Genomic DNA, 26,042 nt, shown 5'->3' with positions numbered 1-26,042 from the left:
GCAGACACAAAGAAGCAGCATTTATCCTGGACCCCCACTATCCAAGGCCATACCCTCTTCTCCATACTACCAGCAGTCAGGAGATACAGAAGCCTTAGTTCCACCCCACCAGGTTTAGGAACAGTTACTACCCTACAACTATTAGGCTGCTGAATTGGTGTGATAACTTCAATCATCACTACTCTGGACTGATTTTATGACCTACAGACTCACTTTCAAGGCCTCTTTACGACTTATGTTCTCAGTATTATTAAGTACATTAGAGATAAAATAATAAGAATCAGGAACAGTTTGCCAAATCTATAAACCTAAGAAAAATGTTAAAATAAAAATCCAGCCCAGTGGATCCAATAAACTCCACAAATCAGCATGGGCACGCACATGGTTCACAGCCAATGTCATGTATCTAAAGGAAATGTAGGAGAGACCTTAGGATGGGATGAAAATTCACTAGGACTGTAAACTGTTAAAAACAGCATTTAAAATACTTGCATCTAAAATAGGGCAGGAGAAATAGAAAGTGGGAGGGAAAAGAAAGCATTTCAAAACATTGTGTCAAAACAGATGGCTAAATGGCTGTAAGAATTACAGGAAAGAGCTCGTGCAATCATCGTTAAGCGCCATGTTGTATGACATAGGTGATTATTGTCTTCATGATTGTTCTTGCAATAATTTTTTTAAATATACACAAGTGGATTGCCATTGCCTTCTTCTGGACAGTGTCTTTACAAGACAGGTGACCCCAGCCATTATCAATACTCTTCACAGATTGTCTGTCTGGTGTCAGTGGTCGCATAACCAGGACTTGTGATCTGCACCAACTGCTCATACGACCACCCACCACTGCTCCAATGGCTTCACGTGACCCTGATCGGGGGGCTAAGCAGGTGCTGCACCTTGCCCAAGGGTGACCTGCAGGCTCATGGAGGGAAGGAGCGCCTTACACCTTGTTTGGTAGGCACACTTCTCCATCCCACCAACCAAGCTCAGGCAATAAAACCTTGTTAACAAATAGTAGACTTCAATGATGTGTTGCTTATCAGGGTACTTTGCTTGCTTCATGCACAAAACAAGGAAACATTTATTCCATATAATAAAGCCTCGTTTATTCTGGAGCTCTTGAGCAACACACAAAATGCTGGAGGAACTCAAAAGATAGCTGTGAGAATCAGGAGGTTTGTAAAAGCTATCAGTAGATAGTCTGTCTCCAAAAACTACATGCTTTGTTATTGGGGCGGGACCGCTTCAGATCTCGCTACTGGGTTTTTCCTCACCTTAAGTGACATGTTTGTGGAAGACTCTGAGGAGCTAACAGGCAAGGCTCACAGTCCCAACACTTGTGTGACAATGGTCCAGTCCTAGATTTGGGATAAGCCAAATGCCACAGGATCACCTCAACTGTTTTTGTCATCTCAGTACATATATAAATAGCCCTCCCGAATTTCTACTCAAAGGCAACATCTTGGATTTTCATGGGGTTCAAGAAGGAGGAGAGAGGTGTCAGAGATGGACCAAGTAAATTTGAGGGCAGGGTGGAAGTTGGAGGCAAAAACAGCCATGACAGTCAGTAGGTTTGTAAAAGTTATCAGTCGATAGTCTGTCTCCAGAGTTCCTCCAACACTTTAATACTGTATGTCTTAGTTTCTCTTCAACTTCTTTTGGTTTTGTTTAGATGAGAACTCAATCTTAATTCACAGAAAGGGGTTATTGAGCATATCATAGTTATTCTGCAGCTCCTCTGTACACATTTCATGCAAAGTTGAAATGCTTCAACCAAGCAGCAATTTTGGGCACAATTCACCAATTTTGCTGTAGTGTTTAGTCTTCATCTGGGTATTCACTTTAAATTACAAATATTTGCCTCAGGGCTACATTGGTATAACTCAATTTATCTTCATCTGCACGTTGACTGTCAGTCTTTGTTATAGATTTTCATAAATTTTATTGTATTTCTTTGTTTTTCCTGTAAATACCTACGAGAAAATGAATCTCGCAGTAGTATATGGTACCAAAGTATATTGTGCGTGGAATGGGCTGCCAGCGATGGTGGTGGTGGAGGTGGATACGATAGGGTCTTTTAAGAGACTCCTGGGCAGGTACATGGAGCTTAGAAAAATAGAGGGCTATGGGTAACCCTAGGTAATTTCTAAGGCAAGGACATGTTTGGCACAGCATTGTGGGCTGAAGGGCCTGTATTGTGCTGTAGGTTTGCTATGTTTCTAAATATGTACTTTGATAATAAATTTACTTTGAACTTTGGATCTGGGTGATGTTAGTAAGGCCAAGATTTTTTGCCCATCCTCAATTGCCCTTGAGAGGGCAGACCATTGCTGAACTGCTGGGGACCTTCTGAAGGTTCTCCATAGTGTTGTTGAGGAGGGAGGAAATGTAAGGATTTGGGCAAAGAAGTGTAACATCACTCCATCATTGCTAAATGAATATAACTTGCCACTTGCTGGGTATTCCTATCCACCTGCTGCTCTTATCCTTCTCAAGAATACAACTCGTGGGCTTAGTAAGCGCTGTCAGGGTAGTCTGGATGAGCAAATGCAGTGTTTTTTGTAGATGGGCAGATTGCAGTTGTGGTGGGACTGAACAGTTAAGTGCTGGATGGGGTGCTAATCAAGTGAGTTGCTTTGGTTTGTGTAACTTTCCTAATTATTGCTGCGGTACTCACCCAAGTGTGGCTTGTACATGATGGAAAGGCTTTAGATTTGGGGCAAGCCAAATGCCACAAGATACTTGGCCCCTCACCCGTTTTGTCACCACAGTCTTTATATTGCTAGACCTCCTGAATTTCTGATCAAAGGTAACATCCTGGGTGTTAATGGTAGAATAAATCAGCAGGGAAAACACCATTTTATATTTGGGCTAAGTGGCTAGACTTTCTTGTTTGAGACTGTCGTTGTGGCATGCTCTCATGCCCTTATTGTGACCAATAAGGTTTTGGTCTTGCTGCATACAGGTATGGGCTGCTTCACTTGCTGAGGAGTTGCCGGTGCAAATTGAAACATTATGCAGCCAGTGAACATACTCACATTTGATCTTATGAGGGAAGGAAGCTCATTAATTCCTTTCCAGTGCTGATGAAGGGCCTCAATGAAGGGAAATCATCAATGTTGATGATTTCCTCTCCTTAGATGCTATCTGACCTGTTGAGTTTCTACAGCATTTTGTGTGTGTTGCTCCAGATTCCCAGCATCTGAAAAATCTTTTGTGTGTCAAATGCTGCCTTAACATTAATGGAAGTCGCACTCATTTCAAAGGTTCATTTTATTATTGAAGTATGTGTACAGAATACAACTGGGATTTGTCTTCTCCAGATAACCATAGAAGTAGATGATAGAAATAGATCTCCCCCCATCCCCCCAGCTGTCCATCCAGTGGCTTCTCTGAGAGCTGCTCACTCTCCTCCACAGGTCAGGAGTCAGGTGGCCCTGGTGACAATCAAAACAGCCAGTGGGCAGGTAACTAATAAGTGGTACTTGACTGCACCACTGACAACTTCTAGCACTGTGCTGCTCATTGAGAATGGACCAATTGGACAGTAATTATCTGGATAGGATTCATCCTTCTTTCTGTGAATGGGGCATATCTGGGCAATTCTCCATATTGTTGGCATGTCCTGATGAAGGGTCTCAGCCCAAAATGCCAACTGTACTCTTTTCCATAGATACTGCCTGGAATGCTGAGCTCCTGCTGCATTTTGTGAGTCTTGCTTGCAATTCTCCACATTGTTGGATCAACGCCATTGTAACTGCACTAGTATGGCTAGAGGCTCAGCTGGTTGTGAAGTTCACGACTTCACTGTTAGGATATTGAAATGCCACAGCTATTCCATTTTAATATATTACTTTTGGATCAATCAGAACTGCCTATTAAAAAGGCTACACAAGTATGCCAATCTGAATTTCTCTTCCCAAAGTTTTGCTCCAAGTATGAGAATGTGTAGGTCTTGATGGCTGAACTATCCTGACAACCCAAGGTCAAATAAGTTTGAATTCAGCTTTTAAAAAGTCTTTAAATAACTGCTGCAAGTGAAATGCAAAGCCCCAGTGGCTCCAACTGTGACTGTGGCCAGGTGGAGAAGGGCATCACCTATAATTCCCACTGTTTGACAGTAAAATCCACAAACTTAATTCAAGGCTTCAACAAATATCCTATTTTGTTCAGTTCCAAATAAAGAACTCTGGCTTTATTTTTTGACTTAAACATGTTGTTATTGTGCTCAGAATAGGTTTTCCTAGATTTCAGACCGAGTTGGAGCAGAATGGATCAGTGCACCATTACATCCTGCCAGCGAGTGCAGCTGGGGTGTGACAAGATCTGGTGTAGTCACACTGTAGTATCTCAACTCCATACCAGCCAAGCAGCTCCCTCTGCCACGACAGCTTGCCATTCAAGGCAACAGCTCACACCACCTGCTCATAGACAGTAAACAGCAGCCTTTCCAGTCATGTCTACATTGCAAGGAGAAAGAAAGGTTTTAAGGACCAGTAGTACAGGTTGAGAATGTTTAGGCCTTGGATTAAATCATGAGCAGTGTGCCCTCGTGTAGGTCACAGCACAGCTCAATCCCACCACCATTAGTCCTCAGTTACTGCCGTACATCAGAAGTCCTCTCCATACAAACTCCAGACAAGACAAATTCCAAAGTACACACTGTGTCTGAAAAGATAATGGCCCAGAATCAAACAATAACCAGTCCCAGTGTTAATTGTACAATCTTCTTGATTGATGACCTAAGCTGGCTTACAGAGAAGGGGCAGGAAATACCATCAAAAATCAAAGCCGAGATTCCAGTCCTCTACACAATATTTCACTGATCTTTCAGTCCAGTATATAGATATAATAAACCACAGTGAAGATTAGTAAAGCAACCACAAGGTCTCTCACTACAGACAGGTCTGGCATCTTCTTCAATCCTCTCTATAGAACTCCCGTCCCAGATAAACAGGCTGAATTTCAGTCCTCTATTCACACCGAGAAGGAGAATCAACATTATTTGCACAAATTGGAAACTTAAAAGCAGACTGTGAACTTTAAAGATTCATCTACATGCATCAGGCAAAGAATCAATGAATGACAAGTAGATGGGAGCAATTCAAGAGCAGGATTATTTCAAACGCTAAATATTGCAGACATGGGAAATCAAAGAAATACAGAAAATGTTGGATATACTGAGTCTGTCAGAGGTATCTGCAGAGAAACAAGAAATCAAATATCAGTTTTCAACTTCTTTTAACCATCTGAATAAAGAACCAATGATCTGAAGAGAGTCTACATTCTTTGCTGTCTGCAATCAATGGCAGAACTTGTGCTCTGGCGGGGGTGGGGATGGGGTGTGAAACTAGAACTGGGCTGCTTCAAGAGCTTAAGTGAAAGCAAAAGAGGGAAAGGTCAAAATATTGATGGTGAGGATAACAGATTAGGGGAGCCTGGTCTGGGTCCAGGGATGGGCAGCAGATCTAGTGTAGGGTACTCAGTAGACAATATAATGTGGTGTTACAGCAGTGTGATGTGCCCAAGACAATGTGGTACAAATGTTCTACAGAACAGAGGAGAGTGTTCAGGAGAACAACCTCACCCTGTCCATCTCTGACAGGAGACCATTAAGAAATCTCTGAGCAGATTAACCAGACTGCTACACAGCAACCCAGAAATGGTTGTTACCGCAAACAGAAAATGGAGTCATAGACCACAGAAACAGACCTTTCATACCATGGAGTCAAAGCCAAGCAACTACACTCAATTACATCAATCGCTTTTTATTCTCATCAACTCTCCTCAGGTCCAACTATTCACCTGTACACAAGGGGGCAAATTTACAGTAGACAATTAACCCAAACTGCACATCTTTTGGATGCTGGAGAAAACCAAAGGAAGTAGAGAAAATCCATACAGTCACAAGGAGAATGTAGAAACACCACAAAGTGACCGAGATCAGTACTGAACCCAGTGCACAATAATTTCAGTATTTCATAATGCCGAAAAATAGGGTATACAAATTTCTGTGATCATTCTTTCCACAATATTATTGATCCTCAATACTAGTTTACAATAATGATGCACAATAATCTCTTGTATTCTGGCCTCTTCCACATTATCATACATTTGCTGTATCAATAAGACTAAAATATCCCAATTCAGACAGGAAAATCAATTATCAAACAGTATTACCTTTTACTAATTCCTGATACTTTCTACAACTCGGCTCCACAGTGCCACAGTGGCTGGAGTTGCTGCTTGGCAGCTCCAGATATCTGGGCTCAACCCTGACCTGCATGTGGAGTGAGCACCTTCTCCCTGTAAATGTGGGTACTCAACTTTCATAGATGCAAAAAAATCTGCAGATGATGGAGCAACACCCACAAAATGCTGGAGGCACTCAGCAGATCAGACAGCATCTTTGGGAAAGGAGCTAATAGTTTACATTTTGGGCTGAGACTCTTCATGAGGACTGAGAAGGAAGGGGAAAGATGCCAGAATTAAATGATTTGGGGGGGGGGGGAAGAGAGGGAAAGAGGTTAGCTGGAAGATGATAGGTGAAGCCAGGTGGATTGGAAAGGTCAAGAGCTGTAGAAGAATTTGATAGGAGAGAAGAGTGGACAAAAGGAGAAAGGGAAGGAGATGGGGACACAGGGCAAAATGATAGGTGGGAGAAACGAGGACAAAGATTAAAGTGGGGGGGGGGGAGAAGAGAAGTACTGGAAGAAGTAATCAATATTCATGCCAGTATTTTGGAGGCTGCCCAGACTGAACATAAGGTGTTGCTCCTCCACCCTGAGGGTGACCTCATCATGGTACTAGAGTCGGCCATGGACCGACATGTTGGAACTGGAATAGGAATTGGAATTGAGATGTATGGCCATCGAGAAATCCTGCTCGTGACGGATGGTGGTGCTCAACGAAGTGGTCCCCCAATTTACGACGGGGCTCATCAACGTAGAGGAGGCCACATGTTTCACATACTTCATCAATACCACATTTCATCACACTTTCTAAAGACGTGCAGTTTGGAAGGCTAATTGGTTGCTGCATGTTATTCCTCGTGTGCAGGTTAAGGGGGAGAATCTTGGAAGCATTGATGTAAATACAGGAAGAATGAAAAGTGAGGTTAACGTAGGATTGATGTAAGTGAGTGGTTGATTGTTGGTGCAAACTCAGTTTGCAGAGTGGACTTTTCCTGTGTTGCATCTCTTTGACCAACTTCTGCTGCAGGAGGAGACACTTCCATGACAAGGAGGCTACAGCGCTGTGTAGGCAGTGAGTTCAGTATACAAAGTCCATGCCCTACCCCTCCTTTTCAAGCTTTGTATGGATCCTGTACACTGACTCCCCACCAACATTGTTATAGCTTCTGTGGGCTGAAAGATGGCAGATGGAGTTTAATGCTGATAAGTGTGAGGTGCTACATTTTGGTAGGAATAATCCAAATAGGACATACATGGTAAATGGTAGGGCATTGAGGAATGCAGTAGAACAGAGTGATCAAGGAATAATGGTGCATAGTTCCCTGAAGGTGGAATCTCATGTGGATAGGGTGGTGAAAAAAGCTTTCGGTATGCTGGCCTTTATAAATCAGAGCATTGAGTATAGGAGTTGGGATGTAATGTTAAAATTGTACAAGGCCATGTTTGGAGTATTGTGTAAAGTTCTGGTCACCGAATTATAGGAAAGATGTCAACAAAATAGAGAGAGTACGGAGAAGATTTACTAGAATGTTACCTGGGTTTCAGCACCTAAGTTACAGGGAAAGGTTGAACAAGTTAGGTCTTTATTCTTTGGAGCGTAGAAGGTTGAGGGGGGACTTGATAGAGGTATTTAAAATTATGAGGGGGATAGATAGAGTTGACGTGGATTGGCTTTTTCCATTGAGAGTAGGGGAGATTCAAACAGGAGGACATGAGTTGAGAGTTAGGGGGCAAAAGTTTAAGGGCAACATGAGGGGGAATTTCTTTACTCAGAGAGTGGTAGCTGTGTGGAACGAGTTTCCAGTAGAAGTGGTAGAGGCAGGTTCGGTATTGACATTTAAAGTAAAATTGGATAGGTATATGGACAGGAAAGGAATGGAGGGTTATGGGCTGAGGGTGGGCCAGTGGGACTAGGTGAGAGTAAGCTTTCGGCACCGACTTGAAGGGCCGAGATGACCCGTTTCCGTGTTGTAACTGTTTTATAGTTATAAATGCCCCTGGAAAATACTTTGAGCTGCATTTCAACAATGTGTACTTTCTAGATATTTTGAGATCAGCAGGAAAACAAGTTGAGATCGAGCATAATGAAGCAATGCCCCTTGTTCTGGCAGAGAGAATCTCTCTGGTGTTCTGCACAGTACACACAGTGTTACGCCTGTGCCCCTCTCCTTTTTGAGAATCGCAAGATCGCTATTAAGTCAGGGCAGGAGACCCAGGAAATGAGAGAGAGACGTTTGGAATGTCCTGGCCCCAGCGATACAAAGCCATGGAACAGGTCATTGTCTCTTGGAGACTGAATTGTGTATTGAGTACTGTGCTTCGTGGAAGCCCTCAGGCAATGTGGGCTGGTTGGGGGATGGCATCATTCCACCCTGATTGAGATCTGAGACCCCGTCAGTGGGGATAAAAGAGGGTCTGGGGAACGGCCCCGGAGAAACGCTAGAAATCCCGTGACAGCGTTTAATAGCGACAGCCGGTGGGGCTCGCGTGCGTCCTTTTCCTTGGCCTAGGAATTGGCGGGCGTCCACGGAACGGCTTAGCTAAAAGGACCGACTACAAAAAACGGAATTCTCGAAGGATCGACATCATAAAAGGAAAAGCTGGCAAATTTAAAACATCTGTCTCTCTTGACTCCAACCAAAGGCTGCAGCCTAAATGAGCTAATGACTTTTATATTTCCATCGGACAATACATTATCCCCTAGACAACGATAGAGCTTATTTCTTATTGATTATTATCATACCCGCACTGTTAGATTTAGTATTGACGATGTATATTATCTGTATGTTTGCATTGATATTATTTTTGTGTATTTTTACCAATAAATATTGCTAAAAATAGTACCATCAGACTTCAACAGACCTCTCTATCTTTGCTGGTAAGTGACCTAGTTATGGGGTACATAACAACAGAATGAGGTGTAATTCCTAAAGGAGACTCAAAAGTCACACACGAGGAAGGGTCTCGGCCCGAAACGTCGACAGTGCTTCTCCCTATAGATGCTGCCTGGCCTGCTGTGTTCCACCAGCATTTTGTGTGTGTTCCAAGAAAAGTCACATTGTGATGTCTTTGCCCAGAAACCTACTTCCAGTCAGCTGCAACAAGCAGAGGGGTGGAACCAATTCCCCAAATTCTGCCCTGTTACTTCAGGGAAATTCAGGATGAAGTGTTGCTGCTTGGCAGGGATTAGTGCAAGCCAGGAGATTCATCACACCTCAGTGCTGCTGAACAGCCGCTCTGCTCACACCACCTGCTTCCACACAGGTCTTTGGGGAGGGGGGGGGGGGGGGGGAGGGCGGGTTCTTGAGTGACTTAGGAAGTCAGCATGGGACTCTCAGCTCTGCCATCTGGAGATGCATGGTTGGTAGGTGTCTGCTCCTTTGACATTTATGCAGGGCACAGACGCGAAGCTTTTCATCCCATCCCAAATGCTTCTTCCTTACTTTGTGTTCACAGGTCAGAGATTCTAATGAAAGGTTTTCAACCTGAAGAATTAATTACCTTCTCCTTTCAATGGATGCTGGAAACACCCAGCAGGGCAGTCAGTATTTAAAATTTACTTCAAAGTAACTATAGATGCTGGAAAAAACTGATGTTCGTTAACTTAGATACAAAAGCTTGAAAGCACATACCATACTGAAGGACAGCATCTATCCCACTTTCAAATGACCTATTGCACTCTAGTATTGAATTTGTGATCTCCCTATTCACCTCACTGTGACTTTACAGTTTACGTGCACTGTACTCTCTGCAGCTGAGTTTCTCCAGCATTGTGTGTGTGTATGTGCTGCTTTGGATCTTGAAGTTCATGGTACAAAGTACAGACATTATACAACCTTGAGATTTGTCTCCTTACAGATAGCCACAAAGCCAAGAAAGCTCAAAGAAACCATTAAAAAAAAGTCAAACACCCAATGTGCAGAGAGGAAAAAAAATTGTGCAAATAATAAAAGTCAGCAAGTAGCACTCAGAACAAAAGTGAGTCCATAGACACGAAGCCTGGAGTAGCTGAAGCAAGCTACGGCCTCAGTTCAGCACAGAGCCGTGTAAACGTCTCACAGCAATGAGCAGAACTGGCCTGACCCTCGGCCTCAGTCCTATCAACCTGCCTTTTCAATCTGACATTTCCAGCATCTGCAGAATTCCCCACGTTTTTGCATTGTTTCCTTTTCACTACCTCAAGGTATTCATCTATGGCATGTCCTGCCTGGATGGCAAACTGTTTTCATACTGAATTGTGCCCATAGTGAAAGAACTGCCTACTATTGTTACCAGTACAAAAGTGTACCAGTACTGTTAACACCAAGCCTGATAGAGGACAAGGATCTGACCACACTGCCCTTCGACACCACCAGCTCACTCAAGCCCTTACCATCTTTCCTGTAGTAGAGCAGTTCGACTTTCACCTCTTCCGACCCGAGCAGTGCTTGTGCCAGCTGAGCCATGGCACTCTCTGGGGTGGCTGGTCCGGTCAGGAAATCACAAGTACCAGGTTTCTGCATGATCTCCACCCTGGAGTAGCCGAACATTTCGCAAAAGCCATCATTGCAGAAGATAATTGCGCAATTTTTCATCCGAACATTTGTAATAAGAAACTTTCGATCTAGGAGAGAAAGAACAAGAATTGCGCTGAGCAGGAATCAAAGCAATCAACTTCTTCAGCATTCCTAGTTGGGAATACCAACCCCCCACCCCCAGACTGCCTTATAAATTCCAGCAGTTGAACACTAATCCCTGCATTAAATGGAAGAACATGCAATGGGACATTAAAATAGCTTTTGTTTAAAACCTACTTTCTTTAAATACTTCCATTTATTTATTTGCTTGTTTGTTTGAGATAGAGATTATTAGTTGAGAAATTCTGAAATGGAGGATGGAAGTTTCTAATGGACTGGGCCCATTAGATGTACCATCAAATGTCCACATTTGGGGACAATCCCAACCACAGTCTGTACCACAGAGATATTACAATTCCATGGTCCTAAATCTGGCTCCAGAGTGCAGTTATATGCAGTTCTATAATCATTAAGAGTTTACCCATTCTAACTGATTCCCCCAGAGAAAGCGAGCTAAAACAAATCATAGGTCTCACTAAGTTTCCAGGTTTGTACTGGTTTGCTGACTTGTTCCAGATCAGGTATCGCTCTGTGCACCCTATCAGGTGTAAAGGCTAAGAACATCAGCCCTAGGAGATTCTCAAAGATGAGATCACCACAGAAAATGCTAATCATCAGAGAAGGACGAAAGGATGGGCACTTTGTCAGGAAGAATGAGATCAAAGGGGTGATGCAACACAAGTTTTAAAGATTATACAATGATTTGATGCTGATAGTTTGGCACAGACCAGAAGGGCTGAGATGGCCTGTTTCTGTGCTGTAATTGTTATATGGTTATATGATATGGAAACAGATTTGCAGTTATGGGAAGTGAAACACTAAAACACAAATATCACATGACTACTAATGTCCAGCAGGGAACGGGGCACAAACATCACTAACTCCAAGAGTGGAAGGAGTAAGTCATGAGATTGAGACAAGTGATGAAACAGGAAAGCATCTGGAAAGTGGGATTTAATGGACACGGTGGCAGAAAGCTTGGTTTGTTCAGAATTTGCAGAAGGACGACCTTGGTGTGCAGGCCAAGGACTGCTCCAGTACAGTCATAACACTGACACCTACTCAGCTCAGTGACAAATTGCCCAGATTTGTTGACAAGAAGGACAAAGCCTGTCTGGTTAATTAGCTGAGAATCAGTTCACATTCATAAAGCATAGTTATGGAAGCAATTGCCTATGGAGCAGACACCGGTGAAACAGTCGCAAATGCATTAAGTGGGGAGAGCTTATTCTGAATATAAATAATGCACCTTTGGATAGAGACCACACTAACACAGTTTCTCAATTGTTTGGAAATTTTTTTTTTGGGGGGGGGACTGGATATCCCACCAATGTTAACAATACAATACCAGAACCACCAGAAAAAAGTGAAATCCACCTTTTGTTCAAAAGGTTACAGGTTTGCTAACCCAGCCACTGCAGTTAGTCTAAAAGCCACATACTTCAGGACTGGATCAGTGCTGGGATTACCAAGGCACTCTGGGTGGTAGAAACTCCAAGTCCAAACCAAGTGTACATTCTGTACTTTTGCTCCTCTCTAAAGTATGTGCCCAAGGATTGGAGTACATGAATAAAGCCACCTTATTGCAAAGGGCCTTGGTGAGACCACACTGGGAGGACTGTGTACAACTTTGGTCTCTATACCAAATGAAAGCATGAACTTGGCATAGAGAGGGCAAAGAAGATTTGCCAGCTGTTGGCACTCAACCACACAATTCAGGAGATGCAGCCACTGTGCAAATCGTTCAAATACTCCATCTGAAGCTGGAGAGAGGGATTGCTCCAAGAAACAATTAAGTATGCTGGGCTGTACTATTGAGAGTTTTGAGGGAAGATTTCATTGAAGTGTATAAAGTTATTACAGGGCTTGACAGACTGGATGCAGGGAGGATGCTTCCCCTGCCAAGGAATCCAGATATGGGGTCAGAGTCTCAGAACAATAGACACAAGAAATGATGCAGATGCTGGAAATCTTGAAACGCACACACAAAATGCTGGAGGAACTCAGGTCAGGCAACATTTATAGAGGGAAATAAGCAGTTGACGTCTTGAACTGAGACCCTCCTGATGAAGGGCCTCAGCCTGAAACGTTGACAAAATAACAACAAGCTGTTTAGGACTGAGATGCATTTAGAGTGGTGAATATTTGGAATTCTCAACACCCAACGAGATGTGGAGGCCCAGTCTTTAAGTTTATTCAGAACAGATGGACAGCTTGAGATATTAAGGGAAGCAAGAGATACAGAAGCAGTGTGGGAAAAATGGAACTGAGATAGATGATCAGTAATGATCTTGATGAACAACAGGCTTGAGGGGTTGGTTAGACAACTGCTGCTCCTAGTTCTTAAGACATCAGCCATTTAGTACATGGAGCACAAGGAAGACATTGTGTTGGATTGTGAATGCAGGTTAATTAGGGGTACTTTATGAAAGTGGTCCTTCGATGTATTTGGAGTTACACCTATTAACTAAAAAGTGTCTCTTTGTACTAGTAGAGAAGCTCTTGAAAAATATTTATCTGGATGCTTGGAGCAATTTCCACAGAGGATACCCCTGATTTGTGTAGCTGTGTGCCACAAATTCTCCTCTAATATGTTCTTCAAAACATGCATGTTAAAATTTCCTTCACTGGTAAGATCAGAACATCTCCCCATATTTCAGACCAGATTTTCTTGACATGACCTGCAAAAATTTGACCAATTAAATAGGAAGCTATTTAGCAACAAGGGTACCAAGTGTTTGATGGTGTTTGATCTTACCTCCACTGGCAAGCTGCATTACAAACTAACTGCACACCATGTCATCCAATTGAGTCCTCGCAGTACTAAACCTGCAGCTTACATGTTGATTTCTGAGCTAATTTGCTGTTCCTTGAGAAAGGGGTGGAATCTTGGAGTTCACATCCCACTACTTCAAACCTATTTGCTTGTGGTTTCCCTCCCCCCAAATTCTAATTCACTGTTGCATTCCTGGCAACAAAGTCCTCTCCATTTTGGTCACTACAGTGCACATCATCCATTCAGCCATCTGTAAACGTGAGACTGAGCTTCTCGCTGCCACTTAATTCTCCATTCTACCTCTCATTCTGTTCCAAACAATGCAAGCTCAAAGAGCAGTGTCTCATCTTTCATGTGGACACTTTGTGAAGTTGTTCAGTGCAGAAGCCTGTAACAATGTCATTGTCATTAGTTCTATATATACACACTCGCACAGAGCCATTGTTATCTGTGTCCCATGGCTCCCTTTACCTTCACTTTCTTTAATATTGCCGAAATTACACCCAATCACTGAACCTTACCATCTCCCCACGCCTTCAGATCTGCTTAAAATGCCTTGCACCGATGTTTTTTTTAAAAAAAGTTTTGATGAAAGGTTGTTCATCTGTCACAGGCTGCAGGTGGGACACACCAAGCATACCCAGCATTCTCTATCCACGTACAGAACTTGCAGCAACCTAAACAGTGAGTACTCCCACAGAACTGAGAATCACTGCAAGCTGCTGAACATTTTTAACATTAGCTTCACAGTTCATTGGCAACTCTCATTGTTTAAAAATGATCAATAAAACTGCTGATGCTGGAAATCTGAAATAAAAACAGAAAAAGCTTTAAAGCTCCTTAATTGGCCTGTCTGGCAAAGTCCTGATGGAAGTTCACAGACAAATCATCAACTGGTTTTCTGTCCACAGGTGCTCCCTACTTGACACAACTTTAAAAGTTTGTTATCTTTTCAACAAACTGAAATTTCACTGTATTTATTCATTCATTGTTTCCTCTGGGTTGGAGAAACTATGGATTTTTGCCCTGAATCATGCCTTCAGCTGCTGGACACTAGCATCTGCTGTGGGTACAGTCTGCAGCTTCTGCTTCCCCTGGCTCCAGCTCTCATCAGCTTTCGTTCCACTTGCTGTGTTCCTGAGCAGCTGTCTCCATTTGTCCATACGGAAGTCCAGCACCTTTTACAACTGTCCCTGCAGTGCAAATGTGGGTGCCCAGTTGAGGCCAATTCCCAGGAATGAATATCCTTAGGATTCCCACAACCTGAGAAAGTTGTTGAAGTTTCCTGGTACGCCAGTGGATGCCAGCAACCTGTAAGAGTTCATTAGTGATGGTGGATCCATTCCAATGTAAATCATTTATATATAAATCACGCAGCAGTGCAGAACCACTGTTGAACACCAACTACATCATCTAGTCCAAGAAAAGAACTACTTACCACAGCTCACTGTTTTGTCCTCCCCGCCCCCATCCAAATCTGTTAATCAGCCTCGTGTGGTTCTTTGTTAAGCACTAAAACCATTTAGACAACATCCATTGCATTCCCTTCAAATCTTGTTGCTTCAAAAAAAAAACACTATCTGCCTTTTAAAAACCTGAGCTAGCTCTCCCGAACTCAAGTGGCTCTAAATGCCTATTAATTTTTTTTCTCCATTAGTTTCCGAAACATGATCCGTAATCTACAGTAGACAGCTCGTCCAGTTCCAGCAATGCTTACACTCTCGCTCGAACAAGGCTGTCACACTGGCCACTTTCCAACCCTCTGGCACCTCCCCAGGAGTGGAGAGACTGGAAGACGCAAGAACGCTCAGCTACTATCTCCACTCCTGCTGGCCTCACCAATACCAGATGCCAACTGGAGCAGGCAAATTACCTTCCACAACCATTGCCATAACCTCCCCCATGCCTCCTGCCAACCAATTTTCATCCCTGCCCATTATCTCCACTACTGTGGATATTTTGTCAGCATTCCCTTTCCAGGTTAATGCACCTACAAAGCACTATGTAATTAAAGCTTTGCCCTGCACCTTTAAGCATACACTACTTCATCCCTATGCTCTATGCTGTGCTGTATGCCAATTACAACCCAGCAGAAGCCTTTTATATTGCCATTTAACACATGACAGTACTGCTACTTTCTTCAAAGTTTGCACAGATTCAGCATGTCACAAAAAACTTTTATAAACTTCTACAGATGCAGTGGAGAGCATCCTAACTGGTTGCATCATGGCCTGGTATGGAAACACCAAGGTCCAGGAATGTATAATGACCTATAACATCTGAAAAAATGTTTGTTGAAGTACTAAAAGCAAAAACACCCATTAGCACAGAAAAAATGACAACCTGGCATCAAAGTCCTAATTAGAGTTTGCTGCTTAATCTGAGTCTTTTATATCATGATCACTTTTGCTGCAGCTAGTCTCCCATCCAGAACTGCTCCCTTCCTAGGCCCACAGAAACTCTTTTCCCATGTATTGATTGTGATGACATGTGCACCCCGCCCTCAATTGTGTAGCTGTTGCACACATCTCACTTCCTTGAAAGATTTCTCCTCTCCCTGTTCATCCTGTTAAAGGAAAGACATGCTCCTCTTTTTCCTCTGCTCCTAACATGGCACATTTTCCTTCAACGATAGTCATACCAGAAAAAAATATCCCTACTGACCCATGTCCGTGCCAAACATTTAATACCTATTTGTACTAATCCATTTACAGCACTTGGCCTATAGTCATCCGTGCATTGGCAGCTCAAGTGCTCAATCAGACACGTGTTAAATCTTGTGAGTGTGCCAACTTCATCTCTTACACAACACATTCCTGATTCTAACCACTCTCTGAAGTGTCCTTCCTCTAATCCTCACTCTAAACCTGTATCTTCTGGTTTTATACTTGGGCAAATATTCCCTGCTATCTGCCCAATATGTGCCTCTTAATTTTGTACACCTGTCAGGTCCCCTCAGCGTCATCTGCTCCAAGGAAAATAAACGCTACCAATCCAGTCTCGCCTTGAATGTTGCAGAAGAGAAACATGCCCTTAGGCCCTCAACTTCACACTGACCATCATATTCTCACGACATTTCAACCAACATCTCCCAGATTCTGCCACTCATTTACAAGCTGGAGACAATTTAACTACCATCAATTTGGGAGGAAACCAGAGCACCTGAAGAAAACCCGCAGTCACAGGGAATTTCTGGCCTTGAACGGGTTAACAGGGTCCATAGGATAAATACAGAATCTTTGACATGCTTCATACGTTATCTGATTCTGCCGCTGGATGCAACACGTGTGAAGATCAGTTGACGTCTGGCACTTCTACAAGCAGCAGATAACACTTACAATCAGCTTCAGTTGGCGAAGCGTCACCTCCGCCATGGTGCTCAGAATGGAAGTCATGCGGGCAAGGATCCTGATCAATTAGTGAAAACATTTCACTTCATATATCCAGAGAGACTGAGACTTTAATGGGAGGGAGGAGGCTTGTGTAAAGACTGAGCTTGATGGAATGTCTAAGGTTAGGGGCTCATCCTGTCACAAGAGGAGCACATCACCTATTTTAATTCCCTTTGATGGACATGCCCATAATCCAAGTTAGAATCAAAGTAATACAGCACAAAAACACTAACTGCTCCATGCTGACAACAGCATACCCCTGCTGGTCTCAGTTGCCTGGGTTTGGCCCATAACCCTCCAAGGTACATGGAAGGGAGGGCCTATCTAAATGCTTCTTCAATGTTGTAATTGTACTCAGCTCAACCACTTCCTCTTGCAGCTTGCTCCAGGTACTCAGTACCTCTGTGTAAAGTAGTTAGCTCTCGGGTCTCTTAAATCTTTCCCCTCATCTTATATCTGTGCCCTCATTTTGGACTATACAACCCTGGGGAAAAAGACCATCCTATTCATGCCCATCATGATTTTAAGAACTTGTGTAACTACAACATAATGCCCCTTCCGCCAAATGCAGAGCCCTGACTGATGGCCAGCACCAAACACCTCTGTCAGCACCTTGTCCACTTTTGCGGCCACTTTCAGTGAACTGTGCACACGTACTCCCAGCACCCTCAGCTCCACAACACCAAAAACAAATCATCACTGATCTCACTTGGCTGCTTACTCAGCAGCTGGGTGTTAAGCAGGTAAGGATGCAAAATTGAACAGAGAATAATCAAGCAGAATCACCCCCCCCCCACACACAAGTATGCTGAAGTCCTCCTTCCTCGTCTCCACTCAGAGTCTCAAACAGTCCTTCCAGGTGAGGCAACACTTCACCTGCGAATCTGATGGGGTCGTCTATTTTGTTTGGTGCTCCCAATGCAGTCTCCACTATGTTGATGGGACCTGGCTTAAATTGGGAGACCACTTTGTTGAGCACCTCTACCTGTAAAAAGCAGAATTTCCTGGTAGCCAATGATTTTAATTCCTGTTCCTATTCCAACATGTCAGTCCATGGCCTCCTTTTGCCACGATGAGGCCACTCTCTGGGAGGAGGAGCAACACCTCATAATCTGTCTAGACAGCCTCCAACCTTATGCCATGAACATCGATTTCTCCTTCCCGTATTTTTCCTCCTCCCCTTTTCTTTTATTCCCCACTCTGGCCTCTTACCTTTTGTTCTCACCTGCCTATCACTTTTGGCTGGTGCTCCTCCTCATTCCCTTTCTCCTAAGGTCCACTCTCCTCTATCAGATTCCTTCTTCTCCAGCCACCTGACTTCACCCATCACCTTCTAGCTATCCTCCTTCCCCTCTGCCCACCTTTTTTGCTCTGGCATCAGTCCTGAAGAAGGGTCTCGGTCCGAAACGTTGACTGTTTATTAATTTCCACAGATGCTGCCTGACCCGTTGAGTTCCTTCAACACTTTGTGTGTTATTGAAGTCGGTGTTTACAACTCCAGTACAGCAAGGGATTCATTCAGCCTCAGCATTCCCAAATATTTGTTAAATGCTCAGTTGTCGGAGAGCTTGAACTGTAGCTCAGACAGTTTCTGTATCTATACACAGGGCACATTCATAGTGTAGTCACTCAAACCAAAATACAGCTATATATAGGATGCATCCTGCTCTATGATCTGAACTTGAATGTTAGACTTATGTTGGTCAGGAGGCTGAAAAATTAAACATACATCAGAAACCAACAAACCTCAGCAAAATGGAATGGAGCCCTAACCAAAACCATCCAAAACCCCATCAAATAGGATTACAATGGACGATTACTGTGCTGGATTTAAACCCCATTATAAGCCTAAAAAAATTCCCAGTTGCTGCTGTGGAACTACCAGTATAGGGTGACATTTGTACCTCAAGGAGCTTTCCTCTACTAAAATCCCCTCTTATCAACCTCTCTGAGGATGACTCCAACATCAATATTGCTTTCTTATTACAGAAGTTCAACTATTCTGGGGAATGCCCACTGATGCACCATCAATAACTCACTCTGAGACGTAAAGGCGAGATATCGGCTTTTATTGACTGGAAGAAGGAACAAGCAGTGAGTGACCACCATACTACATCCTGGAGACTGAGAGGCCGGGCTCAGGCCTTGATCGCCTTTATACAGGGGTCTGTTGGAGGAGCCACAGGAGCAGTCAGCAGGGGGCATGTCCAGACAGGTATATGTAGTTCACCACACCCACAGTGTCAGATATTTCTCCAGCAGAGACTACACTAGCTGAGGTCTTTGTGCAAGTCTGCATTCAATGGGCCAGCCAAAGATATCCAATTCAGCCAGACCTTCTCAGGCAGAGTGAGGGCAAATTAAACAGGAACCTTCTCTCCAGGGGCCCTGGCAGAGGAGGAAGCAATGCAGGTGGCAGCAATGCCAGACTTGCAAGCTATGCATTGCACTGATAACACCCAGTGCAGCCTGCTACTGTGTGCCAAGCAGCAAGCATTAAACTAAAAGGAGCAGCTGACGTTGAAACCCCTGGGAATAGCATTGTTGCTTGCATTAGACTTCGAGCATCCTGCAACTACTATCCCACCATCAAACCACATTACCTCAACTGAAATAACCCACTGCACTGATAGCCAACTCAATCTTCCAATTTCCTAACTGTTTTCAACAACACCTAATTGATTTCACCCTTTAATGTGAAAATAACATGGGGCAGTATAGGAATACTATTAAATGATTCAACAGTATCACAAAGGAAGACAAAGTGTGGTAAAAGGAGTATGAGGGAGGTTGTGGCAGCTCAGCACAGCCACTGACAATGGAATCATTTAATTCAGGTTTGAGCGCAGCTTCCTTAGGTTTTGGAGAGATTGTACAAATAGTGCGGCTGGACAAAGCCACAAAATAAGGATTTTTTAAAGCCAGGGACCAACGCTAATAGGCAGGTAAAAAGGCTGATGGGCAAATAAGGTTTTGAAAGACCTCAAATTAATAGAAAGAATGGGGAATAACAGCCAGAATTTAATTACAACAGTCACATCAAGGCTCATCAGGAGGTGAGCTAGCTCAGGTGAATGCAGGTAGTTGTATTAATGATACTGATACATCAGAAGCTCAACTAGAAGTCAAACATGACGGCCAGGCTGTTAATGAAGCTTCAGAGGCATTGCAGAGTAACACTTATGCTGGTGGATAGAGATCAAGGAAATTCTTCAGGGTATAATCCTTTAACTCTAGTTGTTCCAAATGACAAACACTTCAGTACTTCACCTCCATGGTTCCATCTCTTTCAACCTCTCGTTCCCTACAGTTCCACAATCTCTTGGGATTTTCACTCCCCTCCATTTCTGGCTTCTTGGGAATTCTAGCTCTCTTTAGAGGTTGGGGTCCAACACAGTACAAGTCCTTCCCCTTCTGCCTTGACAATTCTTTCTTCAAGGTTTCAACCCGAGAAGTCAACTCACACCTTTTGTCTCTGCAGATGCTACTTGACCAGATGAGTTCTTCCAGTGCTCTTTTTATCCTTAATCTCCACCCATTTGACCAAGCATTTTGCTTTCTAGGATAATATCTATATGGCTTTGTGCCAAATTTTAAATCAGTGAATCCCCTGTAATGTTTATATACTGAGATTGATGTTTACTACTGTGTGAGAGATATGGGAAGTCTGGGAGACTGGAGGTCTCCCAGACACACACATCTGCACCAGGTGCACTGAGCTGCAGCTCCTGAGGGAACGTATTATGGAACTGGAGCTGCAGCTCGATGACCTTCAACTTATACAGAATGAGGAGGTGACAGATAGGAGGAGCTACAAGGAGTTAGTCACCCCCTAGGTTGCAGGGTGACTGTCTGGAAGTGGAGAAATGTACAGCCGGTGCAGAGTACACCTGTGCCCATTCCCCTCAATAATAAGTATACAACTTCAGATACTATTGAGGGGGAGGACCTACCGGGGGGAGCCACAGTTCCCAGCTCTCTGGCACTGAGTCTGGTGCTGTGACTCAGAAGAGCAGAGAGGTGAAGAGGACTGTACTGTTGATAGGAGATTCCCTAGTCAGAGGAACAGAGACAAGGTTCTGTGGGCGCGATAGAGACACTCAGATGATATGTGGCCTCCCTGGTGCCAGGATCAGAGATGTCTCTGATTGGGTCCATGGTGTTCTCGAGGATGAGCAGCCAGAAGTCTTGGTGCATATTGGCACCAATAGCATAGGTAGACAAGGTGAGGTCCTGAAGAGATATTTTAGGGAGCTAGGCAGAAAGCTGAGGATCAGGATCTCCAGGGTAGTAATCTTTGGATTGCTGCCTGTGCCACGTGCCATTGAGGGTAAGAATAGGATGATATGACAGGTGAATGTGTGGCTGAGGAAATGGTGCAGCAGGCAGGGGTTCAGACTTGTGGATCATTGGGATCTCTTCTGGGGAAGGTAGGACCTGTGCAAAAGCGATGGGGTCCAATATCCTTGTGGGCAGGTTTACTGGAGTTGTACAGGAGGGTTTAAACAAATTTGACAAGGGGAAGGGAACCAGATTGATGGCGCTAAGGATGAGGTAGTTGGTTTACAAACAGAAGCAATGTGTAGTGAGGATGGGGTGTTGATAAGGCAGAATTGCAGTCAACAGGATTGAGTTGCAATGCAAAAGGTGGACAAAATTGAAAAGGGTGAATACAGGACTGAAGGTAATATACTTGAATACACACAGTATACGGACACTTAAAGAGTAGTAAGGATGTGGTCTACAAGTTACAATGGGAGATAGAAAACGCATGCCAAAAAGGCAATATTACAATAGTTATGGGAAATTTCAATATGCAGGTAGATTTGGAATCCTGCACCAACCTGATTTTCCCAAAGGGGGGATTTCTAGAGTGCCTACTAGCTGGCTTTTTAGAGCAACTCATGGTTGAACCTGCAATGGGATCAGCTATTCTGGATTGGGTGTTGTGCAATGAACAGGAATTGTTTAGGGAGCTTAAGGTAAAAGAACCATTAGGAGCAAGTGATCATAACACGACCGAATTCACCCTGAAATTTGAAAAGGAGAAGCTAAAGTCAGATGTATCAGTATTACAGTGAAATAAAGGGAATTACAGAGGCATGAGAGAAGAGTTGCCCAGAATTGACTGGAAAAGAACACTGGCAGGGATGATGACAGAGCAGCAATGGCTGGAATTTCTGCAAGCAATTCGGAAGTCACAGGATATATACATCCTAAAGAGGAAAAAATTTTCTAAGGGAAAGATGACACAACCATGGCTAACAAGAGAAGTCAAAGCCAACATAAACGTCAAAGGGAGGAATTATAACACAGGAAAATTAGTGGGAAATTAGAGGATTGGGAAGCAACAGAAGGGAACTAAAAAAGTAATTAAGATAAAGATGGAAGACGAAAGCTAGCCAATAATATTAAAGAGGATACCAAAAATTTCTTCAGATACACAAAGTGTAAAAGAGAGGCGAGAGTGGATATCTGATGTGGGAAAATGATGCTGGAGGGGTAGTAATGGGAGACAATAAAATAGTGGATGAACTGGGCAAGTATTTTGCATCAGTCTTCACCGTAGAAGACACTAGCAGTATGGTGGAAGTTCCAGGTGTCAGGGGTTAGGAAGTGTGTGAAGTTACCATAACTAACAAGAAGGTTCTTAGGAAACTGAAAGGTCTGAAGGTAGACAAGTCACCTGAACCAGATGGTGCACACTACAGTATTCTGAAAGAGGGGCTGAAGAAATTGTAGAGGCAATAGATTCTGGAATGATTCCGGAAGATTGTGAAAATAGCAAATGTCGCTGCACTCTTCAAGGAGGGAAGCCATTGGCTAGTTAGTCTGACCTCAGTGGTTAGGAAGATGTTGGAGTTGATTGTTAAGGATGAGGTCTCAGGGTACTTTGAGGCATGTGGTAAAATAGGCAGCAGTCAGCATGGTCTCCTCAAGGGAAAATATTGCTCGATAAATTTGTTGGAATTCTTTTAAGATATAACAAGCAGGATAGACAAAGGAGAATCAGTTGATCTTATGTACAGTACTTGGATTTTCAGAAGGTCTTTGACAAGGTGCCACATGAGGCTGCTTAACAAGCTACAAGCCCATGATATTACAGGAAAAATTTTAGCGTGGATAAAGCAGTGGCTGATTGACAGGAGGCAAAGAGTGGGAATGAAGGGAGCCTTTTCTGGTTGGCTGCCGGTGACCAGTGATGTTCCACAGGGGTCTTCATTGGGACCAATTCTTTTTATGTCATACATCAATAATTTAGATGATGGAATTGATGGTTTTGTTGTAAAGTTTGCAGACGATACGAAGATAAGTGGAGGGACAGGTTTTGAGGAAATAGGCAGGTTGCAGAAAGACTTACATTACGAGAATGGGCAAAAAGTAACAAATGGAATACAGTGTTGGGAAGTGTACACACTTTGGTAGAAGAAAGGAAAGGGTTGACTACTGTCTAAATGGAGAGAAAATACAAAAAAAAGGTGCAAAGGGACTTGTGCAGATTTCCCTAAAGGTTAATTTTCAGGTTGAGTCTGTGGTGAGGAAGGTAAATGTGATGTTAGCATTCACTTCAAGAGGACTGGAATATAAAAGCAAGAATGTAATGTTGAGACTTTATAAGGCACTGGGGAGGCCTCATTTGGAATATTGTGAGCAGTTTTGGACCCTTTGAAAGGATGTGCTAAAACTAGAGAGGGTTCAAAGATCTTCACAAAACTGATTCCAGGATTAAATAGCTTGTAATATGAAGAGTCTTTGATGGCTCTGGGACTGTATTTGCTAGAATTCAGAAGAATGAGGGGTGACCTCATTGAAACCTATTAAATGGTGAAAAGCCTTGATACAGTGGATGTGGAGAGGATGCTTCCTATTGTGGGAGAATCTAAGACCAGAGGGGACAGCCTCAGAATAGAGAGGTGTCCTTTTAGAATCGAGATGAGGAGGACTTTCTTTATCGAGAGTGGTGAATCTGCGGAATTTATTGCCACGGGCAGTTGTGGAGGCCAAGTCTTTGCGAAAATTTAAGGCAGAGGTTGATAGATTCTTATTAGTCAGGGTTTGACGGGTCAAAGGGAGAAGGCAGGGGTTTGGAACTGAGAGGACAATTGGATCAGCCATGATGAAATGGCAGACAAGATCCGATGGGCCAAATGGCCCAATCCTGCTCTTATATTATGGTCTTATGGACATGGCTTTAAGTGGTTGTGTTGGCACAAGTGAGCCCAAGCAGTATGCATCTGTGAACTATTCAAACTCAGGGAAAATCACAACTCACCCCAACCCTGCATTCATAATGCCACCCTAACGTACCCAGGGATGGGATTCTTCCCCAAAGTTGCGCCAACTGACCTATTTCTCAGCCTCGGGGCAACAGCCCAGAACACCCAGAACTGCCCCACCTAATACCACTTTGTTTAGCACCAACAGCTCTGGAGGTATCTGCCATCACCAACTACAGCCCATCAGCTGAGCCTTGGGAAGGAACTGCTGTATCTTCCTTTCCTTAAATGCAGAAATCAAAGATTGTGCCCATTTTCAAAGGGTATGTTGGTACACTTTCTTATTTAGTACAATTGCCATCAGCCTGCCAGCTAGCAGTGATCACCCGTGCGGAGGTCACAAAATGCTCTGCAGTCACTTACCCCAAGCTTCACCCTGTGACTGCTACCAAGGACAAGGCAGGGGAGCAACACCGCCTTCAGGTTCCCCTTCAAACTGCTTACCACCTTGACTTATAAACATCATTCTAGCTGGGTATAAAACCTGAAACTCCCTCTCCAATGGCAAAAATGGGAATGCGGTCAGCAGCAGCACGGAAGCAATTCAAGGAGGCGACCCAAGGACAATGGACGGCAACCTTGTCAGCAACACCTGCATCTCATGAAGGACTAACAACAGAAACTTTGTCTGCTGAGGGTCGGCAAGCTGCACTTGAGTCGGGAGGTTGTGAGTCCAAGGCTCACTCCAGAGACTGCAGTGATTCTGCAGCCCTGGCACTGCCAGGTCACTGAGGGCAAATTAACTCCAATTTCTACCTTGCAATGATTACGCGACTGAAGTTCTTAGCTCCTCTAGCATGTTGGTGTCATCAGGAGATTGCGAAAGGTGCCACAGGAACGTGATGCTTGTATCCTTGGAGACTAAATTGATGCACAGATGAAACAAAGGTCAGCAGCAAGCCACCTGAATTTTAAAAGTTCATGAACACACACAGCACAAAACCTTTTACACCACCGTCATGCCTTTTTCTGATAAACTTTTATTTATATCTTAATTTCATAAGCACAGCAGAATACAGGCAACTTGGTAAACACAGTGAATGACTGGGGTTATGAATGTCACCAGCTGCGCATATGATTTTTGTTGCTAGTTTAACATAGAACAGAACAGTACAGGCCCTTCAGCCCATGATGTTGTGCCTACCAATATAAACCTACTCCATGATCCTTCCTCCACAGCCCATAACCCTCTATTTTTCTCCTCATGTGCCTAAGTTATTTAAATGTCCCTAATGTATCAACCTCAACCACTACCCACAGCAGTACTTACCAGCAACCACCATTGTTAAACACTTACCTGTCATCCCTATACTTACCTCCACTCACCTTACAAGGACGTCCTATTGTACTAGCCATTGCCACCCTGGGGAAAAAAGGCATTGGCTGTCCACTCCATCAATGCCTCGAATAAATCTCTATCAAGTCAACTCTCATCCTCCTTTGCTCCATACAGGAAAGCTCTAGCTCACTCAAACGTTCTACACAAGACATGTCCTTTAATCCAGGCAGCATCCTAGCAAATCTCTGCATCCTCTCTAAAGCTTCCAAATTCTTCCTATAATGGGGCAACCAGAACTGAACACAATACTCCAAGTGTGTTCTAATCAGAGTATTATAGAGCTGCAACATTATTCCACAGCTCTTGAACTCAATCCCGATTGATGGAAGGCCAGTACATAAAACCACAAAACACAGGAGCAGAATTGGGCCATTTGGCTCAGAGTCTGTTCCTCCATTCCATCATGCTTGATTTATTATCCCTCAACCCCATTCTGCTGCCTTTTGCC

General features: G+C 43.6%; 1 protein-coding gene across 1 annotated transcript in view; it reads right to left on the bottom strand.

Moving 5' to 3' along the window:
• kcnh6a (potassium voltage-gated channel, subfamily H (eag-related), member 6a) overlaps positions 1-26,042 on the bottom strand; it is a 162,238-nt gene that overhangs the window by 123,863 nt on the left and 12,333 nt on the right. Inside the window, exon 2 of the mRNA XM_059956717.1 lies at positions 10,567-10,797. Coding sequence (XP_059812700.1) covers positions 10,567-10,797 — 231 coding nt within the window. The remainder of the gene's footprint in view (positions 1-10,566; positions 10,798-26,042) is intronic.

This window comes from Hypanus sabinus, chromosome X1 (genome assembly GCF_030144855.1).
Source record: "Hypanus sabinus isolate sHypSab1 chromosome X1, sHypSab1.hap1, whole genome shotgun sequence".
NCBI lineage: Eukaryota > Metazoa > Chordata > Chondrichthyes > Myliobatiformes > Dasyatidae > Hypanus > Hypanus sabinus.
Note: the sequence above shows the minus strand (reverse complement) of the source record. Positions and strands in the feature narration are given on the sequence as shown.